This window comes from Emys orbicularis, chromosome 7 (assembly GCF_028017835.1).
Source record: "Emys orbicularis isolate rEmyOrb1 chromosome 7, rEmyOrb1.hap1, whole genome shotgun sequence".
NCBI lineage: Eukaryota > Metazoa > Chordata > Testudines > Emydidae > Emys > Emys orbicularis.
The window spans coordinates 18,185,170-18,202,852 of NC_088689.1; the positions used below are offsets into that span (position 1 = coordinate 18,185,170).

The 17,683-nt window shown below is 39.9% G+C and overlaps 1 protein-coding gene across 1 annotated transcript in view; it reads left to right on the plus strand.

Annotated features, from left to right (window-relative positions):
• The window catches only part of WDR11 (WD repeat domain 11), a 71,407-nt gene that overhangs the window by 35,862 nt on the left and 17,862 nt on the right, over window positions 1-17,683 (plus strand). The window contains exons 12-16 of the mRNA XM_065407823.1: window positions 7,855-7,961; window positions 9,870-9,945; window positions 12,000-12,108; window positions 12,380-12,504; window positions 13,026-13,173. Of these exons, the coding sequence (XP_065263895.1) occupies window positions 7,855-7,961; window positions 9,870-9,945; window positions 12,000-12,108; window positions 12,380-12,504; window positions 13,026-13,173 (565 nt within the window). The remainder of the gene's footprint in view (window positions 1-7,854; window positions 7,962-9,869; window positions 9,946-11,999; window positions 12,109-12,379; window positions 12,505-13,025; window positions 13,174-17,683) is intronic.

Below are 17,683 nucleotides of genomic sequence, written 5' to 3' on the forward strand. Positions count from 1 at the left end.
TACTTCAGAGATTTTCTGAATCTCTGGTAACAGTGAAAACAAATTCTGAAATCTATCAGGTACTAAACTAGTCCAATTAAAGGGTATCTGGAACCTAAGGGCTACTTGGAAAGCTCTATCTGCAGGCCAGTAAATAATATGATTGCCTGCAGTGGTAGTGAGATTAAAATGTATGTCTTGTAATGTGGTGTCATTAACATACACACAGCTATCGTTAGCTTGAAAAAGTAAGTGTCCTGTCAGGGTAGTTCCTTGTCCCCTACCCTCCCAGCAAACGTAGTCATAAACAGTGACAACTTCTCCTGGCTCCAGTTTACGGTTACACTGAAGCTGTGGGGTTCTAATGGCCAAAATGTCCACTGACTTCCTAACCCCATCCAAATGTGAGGTGTAATCCCAGGAGCACTGACTAAAAATCGATTGGGCATATCAGGTGGTCTAATTTCCCAGATGTCTCGGTGAATTATCCAATCCCACATGCATCCTCCCCATGGACCCGGCAGGATACGGTATGTAGGAGCCCACACCCCCTTTACCGGTCCATATGCTTGGAAGGAGCACTGAGAACGTCCGCACTTCCATCCAGAAAGTTTCCAAGTAAGTCTCCATGGCCACAGATCAGATGGTACTCCTGATGTGTCTGTAAGGGCAGTGGGCCAAGCCTGATGTTCTAGATCATTCCGAATGGACATCAGCTGGTCATTCAGGAAATCCTGAGTCTCTGAACATGCTAGATCCCACTGCAATGCCTTCCCAGCCTCAGTGATATTCAGTACCATCTCTCTTAGCAACTTCTGGGTCATAGAACTAAGGGCGGAAATAACATGTAACTCACCAACTCCAGCCTGTACCTGGGTTAGTTGTGCTCCAGAAACAAGGCCAATGGCCTTCTCTAGTTGGCCCAATTTCTCATCATGTTCCTGGTTCTTAAAAATATTCCACACTGCTGCTGCACTATTGGCCCCATCCCACAGGGATCCGGTCAAGTCTCTCTTCTTTCTAGAGGAAATAACCCAAGCCCTCTGTTGTGCTAATCTAATGGCAGCCCCCTGTGAACAATTTGGGTATTTGTCTGATTATTCACTAATTGGGTGACCAAATAACAATAAGGGCCTCTCTCATTTAACACAGTACAAGTTCCAGGAACAACCATCATATCTACTTCACTATAGAACCCATCAATTGCAATTATTAATTCTTGGGGTTCGCTGGTAGTGATATCATGTATTTCTATCTCTACTGATCCATTTGTTTTCCATTCAATTGTTTGCTCATATACATTATCCTGAACTTTAAAGAATAATTTCTCTGAACAAAATTTCAGTAAATCACTAAGATGTGAAAGCCTTGGCCAATGGGTTTCATTGGAATATACAGTACGGTTTGTATCTGGGTAAGTTACAGTGGTGGTGGCAGGGGTCAAGGGACTAGTGGGTGTAGTCCTAGTGGTGGCAAGGCGGTTTTGATATTCATCTTCTGAAAGCCAATTAGGAAGGGCAGTGCACCCTGAAGGTACCTGTCCATAAGCACAAAGTCCTGATCCTGGAAAGAATCCACCCCACCACTGGACCCCGCATTCCCAGGAACGGTCCCCACAGTTCCCTCCTTGCCAATAAACGATGCTCCGTCTTCTCCACCAGGGCCAGTTCTTAATGTCTTTTGTAGTCAGGAATTCCTGGACTTTGGTGGTTTCAGCAGAGCGAGTGTTTCTTCTTTTCTTCTTCAAAAGCAGTTGTGATTCACCATAGTGCAGGGGAGAGGTTACTAGCACTTCACCCTGTACTGGTGTGATTCCTGTAAAAGAATTCAAAGGCATTGTAGATCTGTCAGTGGACAAAGGAGAGGTTACTAGCACTTCACCTTGTCCTCCTTCCCTGCTGTCCAGGAGGCACAGCAGAGCTAGCAGGAGAAATAGGCTGATCAGCAGCTGGAGAATCCTCTCCAGGTGGAGGGGTCTTTTTGCAGTAAGAAGCATGGTTCCAGGTGGGCAGTCCTTGGCACTTTACAGCGGTGTTGGTGGTTAACAGGACTTGGAAAGGGCCTTTCCAGCATGGAGCCAAAGCAGTCTTTCGTTGATGGACTTTACATAGACTCAGTCTCCTTGTTTCAATGAATGGCAGGGCTGCTAGGGTCTTTGGGTAGCACTTCTTTTATCTGTGAGAAAAGAAACCTAACACATTTCATTAATGCCTGGCAGTGTTTTGCAGATATCATAGTTGTTGGGCACATTCAGGCCCCCCCTTTTCTTGGCTGTCAGCCAAGTCTTAGCTGTGGGTAGTATCCTTGGATGGGGCCAACGTCTTATCTTTGGACTGAGCTTGCTAGCTATTTTTTCCTCAGTTAACTCATTCTGTTCTTTTTCCTTCTCCCCTTCTTGGCTTCTTTTAACCTACAAAGGAAACTTCCACTCTTCACTCATACACCTTTTCCCAACAATGAACACATACACATTGCCATTATACAGTACATTAGTCTTATTATTCAATGTATGCCATGTACACCCTTCCAGTAAAATAACTTTATTACAGAGCTTTGGAGCAACAAACCAGGACAAGCACACCCACTTTTGAGGAGTTCACTCGGTACAACCTCAGGTGTCCAATAGCTTTCCTCCCTCCCCAGCCCTCTGGCTAGAAATCTGAGGTAGCCAGAAGGATCCCATGGGCAATATGGGGAGTGGGTTAACCTTCCATGTCCTTGCTTCCAAAGACTGTTGGTATGCAAATTTTAACAACCATTTTTTTCAATTAAAAATCTGGCCAATGAAGTTTCTTTTTCTTACTTAAGCAAATATATTAGACTTTAGTATATCACATTTTCCTGATTTATCCAAACACTTTTTGTATTCCAAGTTGAATAAAACAAGTATCTGCTTTTTGATTTAACCCTTCTATTTAATTTTGAACTAGACTGTCTTATGAAATTATTAAACCCAACAATTCTGGCCACAAGACAAACACCACAAGACAGGACATAGAACACAAAAATAATTCCTATTGTACCAGTAAATGCATGGTACATTGAATGCTGTTCAGCTGGCATCCGTTTTCTCTGATGATCTGAAAGACAAAAGAACAGAGGTCTACCCCTTCTGGGTAGTCAGTCATTGCTTAAAATATTTCCTTTATATACACATACTCTTGTTGATTTTAGACAAAACAGAGGAATTACCCCATATTTCCTTGTATTTGTTTCATAGGCAGCCCAGGTTTCAGTGGCTTCTACCTTATTAGTTAGAAAATTGCATTAATACAGATGCTTTCTGGCTTGCTTCCAGATCCAAAGCTATCCACAGCTTAAAGATTCTTACTTTAAAAGGGACACAATTAACTTTCCCAGACTTTTGATTGCCTTTTACTTCTAGCTCCTGCTTTCAAACACAACCTATATTGGTAGGTTTGCATTTCTTTTACCTCTGCTACAATATACACTGCACATGTTCTGGGGAAAATGCACATCCTCTCCACAATTCAATTTCCACAACACTAGCCACATCCATTTCTACACAAGGTGTAACTGTTTCTTTTGTGCTTACAAAATCTCCATGCACCCCTAGTAAAGTGACAGCTCGACCACACAGAGCCAGGGGCACTGTCCTTCTCTCTCTTTACCAGATTTTTTATCTGCTATTTTGTTACCCAAAAACAAATTCAAATCTTTTATTCTCCTGGCTTTGACTACCCTGCTGCAGCCACAACCTTTGGTCTTTAGTTAAAACATTTTAAATCTTGTAAAGCATTAAGTCACCTTAAGGATTAAATGCTAAACACCATATTAAACAACACTAGTTTCCTGTGTCTGGCAAAAGTATTTTCGGTTTTTGCAACTTTAAAACAATACCAATTCATCTCAAACTTATAAAACACAGATTGTACACAGCAGGAGTGTTTTTCAGCACATTTGACTAACTTATTCATAGTCGAATAATTCCACTTAAATAACCTCTTGCCTGAATTACTTACAGACATTCCTACCAAGTTTCACTGCTTGATTCCCTCTAGCAACTACAGAGTTAACTTTTCACTCTCTTTTCTTAAATCACTTGCTTGTCTCTCAAAACTACACCCAATCAACTCAGATTTTACCATTCCAATTATTGTCCTGGGGATTTGAAATCCCCCTGCTTATAATTACTTACTCTTTTCCTTCCACTGTGCCCTCAAAGTTTCCAACCTGTTTTCCAATCTCTCTATCTATTGCCTGCCCGCTTGGGCCCAATCCTGCTTTTCTCGCTGAACCGTCCCTTCCATGGGCACCGGCTTTTTCACTACCAATTTAGATAGGAGGGTGGGCTTCTCAACTAGCCCCCACCCTTCCTGGTCTCTTCTCTTAAACATTCTTACTCACAAGGCTACCCGAGTCCTCCCTCGTGAGGCTTGCCACTTGGGCAAAACGCATGGCCCATTGGCGTTTAACTATTCAATTTTCTCTTGTGGCAAACACACTGCTGTTACAGCATATGCAAACACAAATGGTTAAATTCTGACAAGTCCCTGAAGGACCGGTACTTGCTTAGCCAGTGCTTCCTTTTCTGCCTGGAAGTCCTGTCTCAAGGCTTGCAACTTGCCCTGGGCATAGGTTTGAGTTGCTGCCTGGTTCATGATCTATGCTCTTAATTGCTCAATTCTAGTTATCAAGTACACAACTCTTCCTATTACTCCAACTTCTCTATTGCCCAGTCCTGCTACGACTGGGGTAGATCCACCTGACACCCTTCCCGGTCAACCGGGGTGGAGAGAGGAATGCTAAATCCCTCTCCGGTTCTCAGACTTACTGCGGCTGAGAGTAGGCACACTTTCATACTCACACACGTATGTCCAGACTGGCCACGTCTGTGTATAACGTTGAGAGAAGGTGCTGTGCAATCTCCAACTTGCTTCCTCTCTTGGGAGGGCAGTTCTTTTACACCCTGAAGTCTCCTGGGGCGTCTTTTCAGTGATTCCAGTCCAGGCCGGCTGCCTGTGGCTTCTTCAGCGTCCCCAAACCACGCCGGCTCCAGGGTCGCAAAGGCAGACTGTTGGATCTCACTGGACAGTTAAGCTTTGCAAATGTATTTTTTCACAGCCAGCCGGGGCCGAAAGCAGTTTTTCTTTGTACTTAGCCTGGTCTGCATTGATTCTTGACCTTGAACGCAGATTAACTTTCTCTTTATCTCTGGACCAAGCTGAATTTCAAATTAACCCGTTCCTTTCCTCAATAGACAAATTGCTCCCATTGTGTGTCAGAGGCTTTCTTTTTTGGTGATTAAAAGCTCCTCTGAGATGTATGATCTTATCTAGATTGAAGGTACCTTCTAGTGGGCATTGTTTAGATGAATTTTCACGCGTGTAATGATTCCAATTCTCTAAATACCTGCAGGTTGATGGACCATAATGTACGTACATAAAATAAGCTGGGGTACCCTTAGGGGGTGAGAGGGAATCCTTAGACTGTCCCCCACCCATTTTCCAATCACACACACAGGGAGGAGGATGCCCTGTCCGCGCTAGCGGCATATAAACTAAGGATCTCTCCCTACAGGGTACTCACACAGGAGAGACTAACGAGGATAGCCATGACCTCCTACACCTCCCTTCAGCAAAGAGCGTCGGCTAATCTCAGAGAGACGGCGCCGCTTACTCTGTTGCATCCAGTGAGATGGTCCGACTGTCAGTGGCTCACACGGAGAGGAAAAGGGGAGGGAAGATGGGTTCACACACTCCTAGACCCAGGTAGCCTCCTCGCCGGACGATGCCAGGCCGAGTTAGCCCACCGTGGGTCGGATCTCCTAAAAGATCCTCTAGTTACCGGGCTTGCGTTAGAGTAGTTCTGGTCACGAGCCAAAAGACTTCGCAGAGTACTCTGGGCGTCTTCCGGTAACACTCCATTCACACTGGTGTACACACACACACACACACACCAAGGCCTTACTCCAGGTACTATTCCCAAGTACCTCAGGTACTATTCCCAAGTACCTCGATGCATCACTCGAGGCGGTAAAAACCCCTCTTGAGGCGGTAAACAACCCCTCTGTCCGGACTATGAGGCGGTAAAAACCCCTCCTGCTGAGGCGGTAACAACCCCTCAACACAGGTGCAATCCTATGCACCTCGCATATGCATACAGAGGGCGGCAAACAATTCCCCTACGCCGCTCAGCATCTGACCTTGCTGCACAGTCAATAAGTTCGGATGGCGTGAGCCCAACAGGGACAGACGGCCCCACGGACAGTCCTCCTCCGACACCCCAATAGAGATTTCAAAAGGTCTCCTACCTCTATTGTGGCGCCATGGGGTTCAAAGGGGAACGATCCGTAGTAACTGCCGGTGCCTCTGAGGGCGTTGCCATCCCGGACGAGCCCCCAAATTGTCGGAGAAAAACTGAGTTCTCACTTTTTGTTTGGGTACAGCAAGTCAGAAGCTTTATTAACTCTCACAATTGTGCAGAGGGAGAGAGCCAAGCAGGTCTCTCTCACTGATACCTAATTACAACAAGCATTTATACCTTTCATTACAGAAAATAATGAGGGACAGCTGCATTTTGTTATACATAAGCCATCTTGATATCTTATTTCTTAATTGTTTTGACTCTTGCCAACATACAATATTTCCTATACCTTATCTACACAAGGTCTTCTACACCTTATCTATACAAGGTCACAATAACTTCTCACACAGTACTTTCTCACCCGCCTCACACAATCCTCGCTTCTACAAATCTCGCGTTATCAGGGCTACAGTTAGCCTGACTCTTGCTAACAAACTGTCATGCATTGCAGTTCTTTTCTGACAGTTCTTTTTCTGCTTCCACACCTGGGATGCAATAGATCATTATTAACATGGACAGATGGCCAAATGGCATCAAAGGGAACAGCGGTATAACTAATCCTTATTTGATAAGTCTGAGCTGATGACTAAAAATCTAGAACATGCTTCTGTTCTAAAGAGGACTGAAAATGGCTACTGGGAATAATAATGAATTATAATTACTCTGTGGTGTTTCTATAATGTACAACAACTTTGCAGAAGTAATACAATTAAATTCAATCATAGAATAGAATCTGGCAACGACAAAGATTTGTTGGGCCACCTAATCCATCTCCCAGCCATTTCAGGATATTCCCTATAATATACTAACTGCTGATATACAAACATAAAATGTTTCATGTTTACATGAGACTGGAGTTTCATTGTCGTATAATGTCAGGTCATCAGGTACCTGTTGTATGGGGCATTTTTCAAATCTGTTTGGTTATTCACGCTCTCCTTCCTCTTTATCCTTGATGTTGATAGGAAGGGAATGTGTCTTCTCATTACCACCTCTACTAATTCCTGGCTGCTTAGAAGCATGCAAATGCACCCTGGCTGCTCTGGACTGATCTGTTTACCCCACAACTCTGTATGCCAGGTCGAACAGGGTGCTCTCATATCAAACGTCTGGGTTTCATATGGCCTACATTTATGGCCCACTTCTACACTGTGGTGAACATGTTCTGCTCCCTGTAAGCTATGTCTGTCCCTGAGATTTTGGGCAAAACTTTCCTACTGTTCCTCAATCAAAACTTCTTCTTGACCCAACAAGAGACTGTGTCAAGAAAATTGTGTCTAATGTAGTTTGAAAATAAAGATCTTGCATTAATATCACTTGATAACTACATCTTTCTTATTTTTATCATACATGTAAATGCACATGTATCCTGCTTTTTCACATTTTGTTTAAATAAAGAAAATGTTTCTATAAAATATAGAAAATTAGCTATGTATTTGTTTCGAAGTGTAGAATAAGCTATAGAGTAATTCTGCACTAATCTAGAACATTTTCTAGGCTCTCAAAAATTTCTGCTAATATGCTCCATGTATTCTATTCTGATGACAGGGGCATTGAGTGGACAAGCTTGACTGGTTTTCTTTCCTTTGCCACATCAACGCCCAACAATTTGGGATTGGTAAGGAATGAACTGCAGCTGGTTGATCTTCCAACAGGTTAGTGTCTCTTGTGACATCTGTATAGATTACGCTTGGGAAAGTGGCTGTGACAGAACTGCTTGTTGGGCCATACCCAGATTCGTATCTGACTTCAGTGACAAAATAAATGATGCTTTATCCTGTTGTCATGGCAGAAATAACATAACTAAAAGGAATTGAGCTGATTCTGTTCTTCCTTGTCCAACCATAGGGGTAAGTGCCTAGAGTAGCTGTTATGGACTTCCCAATTTACTATTTTATCAGTAGTACTGTAAGCGCTAGAAAAAGAGTCTGCATGTAGAGTTGAAAAAGTTTAGCCCAGTTGTGCCTTTTGTTAAAGTTGCCATTATACCTTTAGTATATAAATAATGACTGTTAAGAGACCCTGAAGGTATTTTCTCAGTTATGAAGAAAACAAATGTTAATTTTCCACACAGGCAGACTTTTTGCTCTAGTGCTGATGATTCACTGCTGACTTCATATACTCCATCCATGCTGGGCTATTTTAACTAAGCAGGAAGTCTGCAGCCATAGGAAAAGTACTCTTGGGGGAATTCTGTGCCAAATAATTAAAAATTCTGTGCACAATATTTTAAAATTCAACATATTTTATTTGTCAAAATGAAACCAGCATGATTATATTGTGTTAATTATTTTGGAAATTTATTTAAAAATACCTGTCAGCAAGTATGTCTGTAACAATACAGACAACAAAAAAGATTCAGGAAATGTTTTTTGACAGATTCTTTACTAGGCATATTAATATGGAACTTTGAGTAATAATTCATTTAAACTACAATACAGAAACATATTTTCCACACCCCTCAGTGCAAAGGGTTGGGGGAGTCAGGTGTAAGAGAGGAGCTGATAGAGAGGGAAGCAGTTGCTGGGCAGGAGCCTGGGAATGAACCTGGAGGGTTGTTGGGTGTGGGTAGGAGAAGTATGGAACAGGTGTTTATTTCAGGGTGAGGGATTGTTAGAGAGTTGGGGAGCCTCCCCCATGCAGACCCTGGCTGACCCCTAGTCTCTCCCATTCAGTCGGGCACATCTGCCCCTGTGTGTCCCTGCACCCCCGCTCCCCCTGTCTCCATGTGACCCTGCACCCCCACTCCCATTTAGGCCCTGGCTCAATGTTGTCACACAAGCTCCTGTGCCTCTGCCCCAATATGTCCCCCACACTAGCCCTTCTGAACCCCAGTCTGTGTGATCCGCAGCAGCCCCATGTGCCCCGCTCTGTCCATCCCATGCCCTGCCCTCCCCCCCCACCCCCCATATCCCATGCCTTCTCATCTGGCCCTGCAGGTATGGCACTGTGAGTTGGCTGGGCCACTTTTGTTTAAAACACCTTTAAGTCTATGACACATAACAGTTGTATAGGTAATATAAAGCTTCACTGAGAAAGGACAGTAAGTTTCATTATTGGTATTCATCAGTGATCACTTCCGTTTTGAAAGTTACAAGTTACAAGTACAGGAATGCAGTGATTCACTGAGTGCAGCATGAGTTAATACTTCATTTGAGAAATACTTAAACATTTCTTATATTCAAAAGGAGTTAAAAAAAATATGAGGATGGTATGAAATATTGAAATCCATTCAAGGTTTCCTTCTGGAGCAGTCAATAAGTAGATATGAAATATTGTCTATGAGCCACAACTCAAATAACTCGCTTAGATGTCAGTATTTGCGTAATGCCAATCATGCATTAATTTCAGTAGTTCCACTTCGGAAGTGAGATTGTTATGGGGTATTTTCTCAGGCAGTAGAGACCATATTATGTTTTAGTGTCTAGAAAGCAAATAAAAGTTGAATAACTGTGTGAGCAGAGAAGCGGGGATGTGACAGGTCAATTACAGGGGTTTTACTTTTGTGGGGTTACTATTTTTTATTCCCTCTTTTCCCCCCCCATATAACTTCTGTATTCTAGGCAGGAGCATTGCATTTCGTGGGGAACGAGGCAATGATGAACCAGCCATTGAAATGATAAAGGTGTCTCATTTGAAGTAAGTAGATTAGCCTTGTAAAGCTTGTGTTATCTAGTATTGAATTTTCAGGAGATACTTGTAACAGACAGAAGTAAATTGGTATTGAGGAAAGATTCTGCACAAGGAGAAGGTGGAAAAGAATATACAAATTAATCAAAGAAATAATCTGTTTTTACATATGTTTGTTACTATAGGCTTTTATTAAAATGTGAATGTTTATGTAATGGACGTTTTCACAAACTTCAAAATCCCACAGGGTGGCTAGAATAATTAAGGAGAATGTTAGTCTAATAGTTGTATTTTGATGTCCAGGGCCACTAAAGAATGGTTGTTATGAAATTTTTTACAGGGTTTGGGTTTCTCCATGAGTTTCAAGGTCTTTTTAGAATCTAAACTTTAAATAAAATCAGAAGGTCAGGATTGCACATCAATGTCTTCCTGTGTTTTGCACAGCACTTAACACAGTTAGGCTCTGCAATTGCCACCACAGTTACAAATTAGTAGGTTCAGTCTGAAGAGAGAGACGATTATTAGGTGAGAACAAGAAAGGAACAGTTTGATTGGCAAGAGATTAAGATGGGTTAGGAAAGAGGCTATTTTGCCTTCAGTTTTAGGGAGAAGGTAGAGTTGATAGCTTACACAATATTAAAGTGTGAATTTTACTTTTAAAACGTACAATGTGAAAAAACAAGGAAACAGTTTGTATCCAAGTCATAAAAAGTTACTTTGCAAAAGTTCATTGCAAACTGTGGTGTGACCGAAAACTGCCTGGAAAACAGGGAGTTAACTCTAGAAGGGGTTCTCTGCACTTGCACATGTCCTTATGGGAAGGCAAAGATCCTGGACTAGAGACTGCAGGGTAGTAATTCTCCACAGGATGAAGGCAGGAAATTCCTTAAGAATAACATTTTGGAAGGCAAAAGTGGCAAATGAATTAGTAGTAAGAGGATTCCATATCCATTCACTACAGGACTATGGTGTGAAGTCTTCTGATTTTTTGTTTCTTTGTAAATATAATTTAAACAATATTGGATTCAATATAATTCTAAAAAGGTTTTATTGTAGTTTTTTTGTTTAATATAGCAGACAACTTTCGTTATACAATAATAAGCATTCAAATATGGCGAGCTTACAATCTAGCCTTGTTCTCAGCAGGATATTATCTTCAATAGAGGGAGAGAGCATAAATTCTATAGCTAGGCAATCTTGAGATCAGATTATCCTCATTTTATTATGCTAGAACAAAATCAGAATAGCAAAATAAGTATTTTTTAAAAGCCCATTGAAATAGCTAATCTGTAAACAGTTATGTTTTCTTGTATTAATATTTGTACAATGAGAGTCTGCTAAACATTTATCTCAGGTAAATGAGTTTTTGTCAAATCAGTATATGCTACTATCAGCTCTTCTTTGCTTTGCTTCTTTAGCAGACAGATTTAGAAATGAAAAGTTTTTCATTTAAATCTAAAAAAACCCCAATATTTACTGTGTAGTATAGATCCTAAATTGGCTGGGTAAGAGATTGTTGCAACAGCATCAAGTTTAACAAATTCACATTTTAATTCAAATTTTCTTCTTCTCGTTAGTCTCCATATCTCCATAAGGTCAGGAACCTTAGGATAACAATGTTTTTTTTATTAATTGTGGCTTATGGATGTATATATATCAGGAAATATGGTAATAAGAGTTTACGTATCAATTTTTGCAACAGTTTTCAAAAGTAATTCCACACGTACCATGCACTACTAAACTATGATAGTGACCAGAAGTTTTGGATCATTTAGTTCCTAATTCTGCAATGAACTCTAGATGTTTGTTCCCATGAGGAAAGTCAGGGGGATTCTGAATGGGTGCAGCAGTCCAGTTCCACAAAACTTTTTGCAAGATCGCTGCCAGACTAAATTTGTTCAGTGTCTCTTCGCCCTCTACTTAAAACAAACAAACAAACCAACCAAACAAAAAACACCACCACACAGACTCAGACCACCACCACCATGATGCCAGTAAGAAAACGTATAAAATAAAATATTTAATAAACAACTGGAATGTAGTAAAGGTCTCATTTATTTCAGGCAGTATTTAGCTGTAGTATTTAAAGACAAGCCTCTGGAACTCTGGGATGTCAGGACGTGTACTCTTCTTAGAGAAATGTCAAAAAACTTCCCTACCGTGACTGCTTTGGTAAGGAATCCAATCTGTTGATTCTCATTTGAAATGTAAATGGTTGTTAAATTTGTATATCTTGAAATAATTTTTTTTAAATTTCTCTAGTCTACAAACACAGTCTGACCTGTCTCCCCTACTCTTCTCTCACAAAATAGCCTATTAAAACATAGGGTTTGGGTTTTTTTTCCTAAAAGTAAATTTGTAGTGGGCATCATCATTATTAATCAATAAAACTAGGAAGTAAAAGGGACATATTTTCCATTTTCCTAATTAAAATTTCTCACAGGAATGGTCATCTACTCATAATTTGAAGAGCTTGAGAAAGAAACAGCTTGCAGCCCGTGAAGCCATGGCCCGACAGACAGTCGTATCTGATACAGAACTTAGCAGTGTAGAATCTTCTGTGATCAGGTATTGCCCTTCACTGTCTCATATGATATGGTAATGCATCAGTTATTCTTCAGACGAGTTTTCTTACTCGAGATTGTCGCTTGTTAATAGTGCTGTTTGGTACATGCCATCCAGATGCTCTCCCATGATGGAGGCACCCTCAGCTGTCCTGTTAAAGCAACTTTGCAGGCTCCTTTGTGCCATTTGAACAGCACAAAGGAGCCAAAGAATGGGCCAGAGTCTAGAACTTGAACATGGTCCATTGATTTGACTTCTGAGCAAGAAAAGTTATCTCAACAGACTTTAACAGCATCCTTTAGTGGCCTACTCCTTGAAGTAAAATTTTAATTTGCCACTCATGCACTGTCATAAGTGTATAAACCAATTTGTTATTTCAGGACTTATGCAGACCGTTCTCAGGGGAAACACTCACTTCCGATCTACTATCTATTTTTATGTATTTGTTGATTGGGGTCATGACCTCTTATATCCATTTCAAGGGGAAAAAAGGCCACCTTTGTCTAATTATCTTTCTCTTGAAGCTTATTACAGGAGGCCGAAAGTAAATCTGAGCTGAGTCAGAACATTTCTGCCAGAGAGCACTTTGTGTTTACGGATACCGATGGGCAGGTTTATCATCTCTCAGTGGAGGGAAATTTGGTAAAAGACGGTGCAAGAATTCCGCCTGATGTGAGTTCAGTATTTTTGTCTCATCAATGCTGTAATTTGTTTTCATAGCTACTGCTGCAGAAAATAGCATGCCATTAATATTAATATAGATATGCATTTTAATGGCAAATAGTTACCAGAAATCGATAATTGGAAACATGAAACCAAAAATATAAGCTGTAAAACATAAACTAAAATTACTGTTTTTAAAAAAAGGACACTTAAAATTTTGTAGGAATATATAATTTTATGTAAATATTCAAACAGTGCCCTTATTTACAAGAGCACATTAATTTGTTATATGTGTGATTACTATATTTACTTGGAAAGAACAATGGAGGATTTTTGTTCATTGTGTCTCTATTTTGCATAATAATACATAAATGAGGGAAGCTGTATGCAGATGTTGAAGGTGTCTTAATCCTTATGGAAATAGTAAATACACCTCTACCTCAATAGAACGCTGTCCTCGGAAGCCAAAAAATCTTACCGTATTATAGGTGAAACCGCGTTATATCGAACTTGCTTTGATCCACCAGAGTGCGCAGCCCCGCCCCCCCGGAGCACTGCTTTACCGCGTTATATCCGAATGTGTGTTATATCGGGTCGTGTTATATTGAGGTAGCGGCGTACAGCATTTGAAAAAAGGAAAACACTCCATTTATGCTAGCTGTAGAATGTTTTTTGTGTCTTTGTCTTTATCTCAGACTTCTGTACAGGTATACACTATCATATTCGGTTTAAGAAAACAGTAGTTTCACCTATGTATGTTGAGACCAGGCATTAACCAAGTTGATCATATAGTAGGCATCTGGTAGCAACTACTATACCTAGCAAAACTATTTCCATAGTTTCCCCAATTAACATATTTTGATTTTGCAGATACTTTATCCCACTGTTTTGTGGGGAAATGGGGGTATATTCTTTCAGGCAAGACAACAAAAACAGCTGAAATTAAATTTCAAATGTGGTGTAACCGTGGTCCTCACTGAGCACTAGCGCCTTTGCTTCGTTTGGGGTGGAGACACTTTTAAAATAGTTTATATTTATAAAGTATTTCTGGGAACATTTGTGTTTTTTTTTGTGGATAGAGTGGGATGTATGTAGGGGGTGTTGGGCATCTTTGGTCATCTGGATTTTTTTAAATTGAGCCTAATGAAGCCCTGCCCATTTTGTGATATAATTGCACACTTTCCCCTGACCTGACCAGGGTGATGATGTGTCAACTTTGAAATATTGACTCTTAAGCATGAGAAATCTTTCTATTACTTTTAAAAATCACAAGGAAAATAAAGGTTAAAAAAAAAAATATGCAACATTAAAGGCTGTATAGTTAATTTTTACACTTCCTGACTATGATTCTATAGTCCAACAGCAAAGTTAACTTAGACATGTAGTATTCCTGTTTTTCTGTTTAAATGTGTTATTTGTCATAAGATGCATGCCGGTAAATATACAAGATGTTCAAAATGAACAGGTTGATATTTCTGTCGGAGCCTTAGTTTGTGCACTGTGTGACTTGTGAGTTAACCATTCATCCTTAACGTTTCACTAAATGGTTAATTACATTTAATATGAACATATTTAGGCTTGTTTCTGCAAACACACATATGAATAACTTTACCTGTTTTAACAGCCCTATTTTGCTCAGCGGAACTATTCACATATGTACAAATTTAAGCACCTGTGTAAGTGTTTGTGGGATTGGGGTCTAAGTCTGTTTTCTCATTTTCAGTGGGGACCGGTACATCAGTCATAGCCTTGGAATACAAGATTTGCAACACTAGATCAGATTACTCGTCGATCAGTTCTGGTAGTGTGCCTCTGGTAGTGGCCAGTAACTATTTCTTCACAAGAAAGTGAAGCCTACCTTTTGCCCAAAACACTATCACATGCTGCTAAACAATTGTGCAGTGCTGCATGTTAAATGCATGTGATGGGATTTAGAATGGGGAAATGTTTGAGCTATAACTTGTACCTTGAAGCAAGACTTGATTGAATTTAGCTTATAGTGGCATGCCTAAGTACAAAATGTTGTTACTGGTCATAGTTATGTATTTGAATCAGAGATCTGTAGTGGCAGTGAATTTCCATTTATTTTTATTTTCATTCTTAAGATATTTTAAGCTGCAGATGTTCTGTTCGGTTGCTCTTTTTGCTAATAGCATGTGCAGTTCTATTTACTTAAGGGCCTATTACTGAAGCGAATGCAAATTTGCCTTAGTAAGGAGTACAGAATAATATCCTACAGTTCAATAGCCAAGTCTTAATTTTTTTTCTTAAATAATAATAAAAAATATATGGAGATAGAGCTATCTCATAGAACTGGAAGGGACCCCGAAAGGTCATTGAGTCCAGCCCCCTGCCTTCACTAGCAGGACCAAGTACTGATTTTTGCCCCAGATCCCTAAGTGGCCACCTCAAGGATTGAACTCACAACCCTGGGTTTAGCAGGCCAGTGCTCAAACCTCTGAGCTATCCCTCCTCCCCCCCCCCCCTTATTTCTTCATGGGACAGAAAAAATAAAGTTAATGTACAATCGTTATGCAGTGATTTAGTGGCTCAACCAATGATCCCTATAACCCCTCATAACTATAAGTGACATGTGACATTCTCAGGTTATCCCCCAGTGGCTAGTAGTCAGTCTTACTAGAAACTTTTATGGCATAGTTGGTAATATATACTCTGAAAGGGATTGAAACCCAAGATCACACTCTCCTGTGACTCCTAAAGTAATCAGTTTGCTCTAGAAAGATGAAGTCTTCCTTGTTGAACAGTTAATGGAGCTTGCCCTGCAGGAACTTATACCCCTATCTATTTAAAAAAGCTGTTTGTCTTCAGACTGCTTCTTAAAAATACACATGTTGCAACATTAGAAACCCGAATATTTCTCCATTTAAAAACATTTAAGTAACATTGTTAAATGTTACTCATTTTATTATCATTCTCCTTGTTTAGGCTAGCAGTCAAAATATTGCAAAAATCCTTCTGTTCCATGTGACAGGTTGTCTGTTTTCAGAGACAGTGGCAGCTTTCACAATGAGAGACCAGGTATTAAGGATCCAGTCTCTGATGGCGTTAGTAAATAATTTAGAGCGGACTTGGGCACAGGGGAGAGAAAAAAACAAGTAATGGAAAAATTGCTGTTTTATTGTGTGATTTTTTTTTCCCCTCGGGATTTAATGAAAAATTCTGTATTTCCAAGAGTACATTTGCAGAATTTAGGAAAAAGGTAGTGAGTGTTTACCTGCTGTTCATAACCAAAGCTTTTTTAAAGACAGAGGTCTACTGAAATACGTTTTTAATTTATATATACTGTGTGCATATAGCTTTAACAATACAAAAGTTACCCATATAACCATACAGATATTGTATGATATTTATATCTGGTAGCTTAAACAACAATTTTAAAATATATCTGAGCATTACAAGTTGACTAGGACAGAACAATTTTGTAGATGTTCTTCAATTACTTTGAGTTTTAGCTTAAGAGAAAAATAGTTCACTAGAAAGTCTATAAAGTTTGTTCAGCATAATCCAGTAACATTAAAGTATTCCAGACCAGATGTCTCTTGAGAATTATTTTTCTCTGAATTAATACCTCTCAACAGATTAAATGTTTAGGAGTAAAGCAAATACAAAATATTGGGATAAAGGTACTTAAATACACACAAATCCCTGACCTATTTCTACAGGTGTGCTAAAGCCACAAAATTTGGGTTTCAGACAGTCCAAAGTTCTGATGCATGGTCTTGGTTTTGGCCAGCTCTTCGTCATTTTTGAATAGTGACCGTAAGCTATGGTTCATGACAGACAGTGGTAAATGGAACCCTTGCTGATGGTCCATGCAGAGTTGACTGGATGTATGGTGCTGAATCTCCTTGTTTTCAGCTTCTCAATTTTATTAAAAGAAGCTATAACTATTTTAAATATTTTTCTAAAATTACTTTTCCATATAATTGTCAGAGGAAAGCATGTGGGCCCATAACACAGTTTAAGATGCAGTCCAAATTATGAAAATGCTTGATAACCCCTATTTTAGAAGATTAAATGACTGTTAGTACTCACTTTCACTTTACAGAGGTTATAACAATCAAATTAGAATGTAGGTTCCCTGACTCTATAATGGTTGTAGTGAAAAAGGCTCATTGGAGACTATAACACACTACGCATAGCTCTGTGTGTCTCTTGCTTATGGCTGCTACCCACAGGGAGGCAGCATTGGCACTGTCTGTGCCAGACCATGGATTTAGTGACCCAAGATCTTGGATTTTTTTTTGTAGGTTCCTATCTTCAGAGACAGTTTTACAGGTATATAATACATTATAACCTGTCAAACAAGGAAAAAAATGTTTGCAACACTTTTTAGTCATAAGTTTGGAGAACTTTTCATGTTGATATGATGGGTTGTTTTTATATCAGTAAATTTGTGGAAAACATAACTATTTATCTAGGTACTTACATGGACCTCGTGACCATAGAATCTGAGCACCTCACAGTCACTAATGAATTTTGTTTTCACATTACCCCT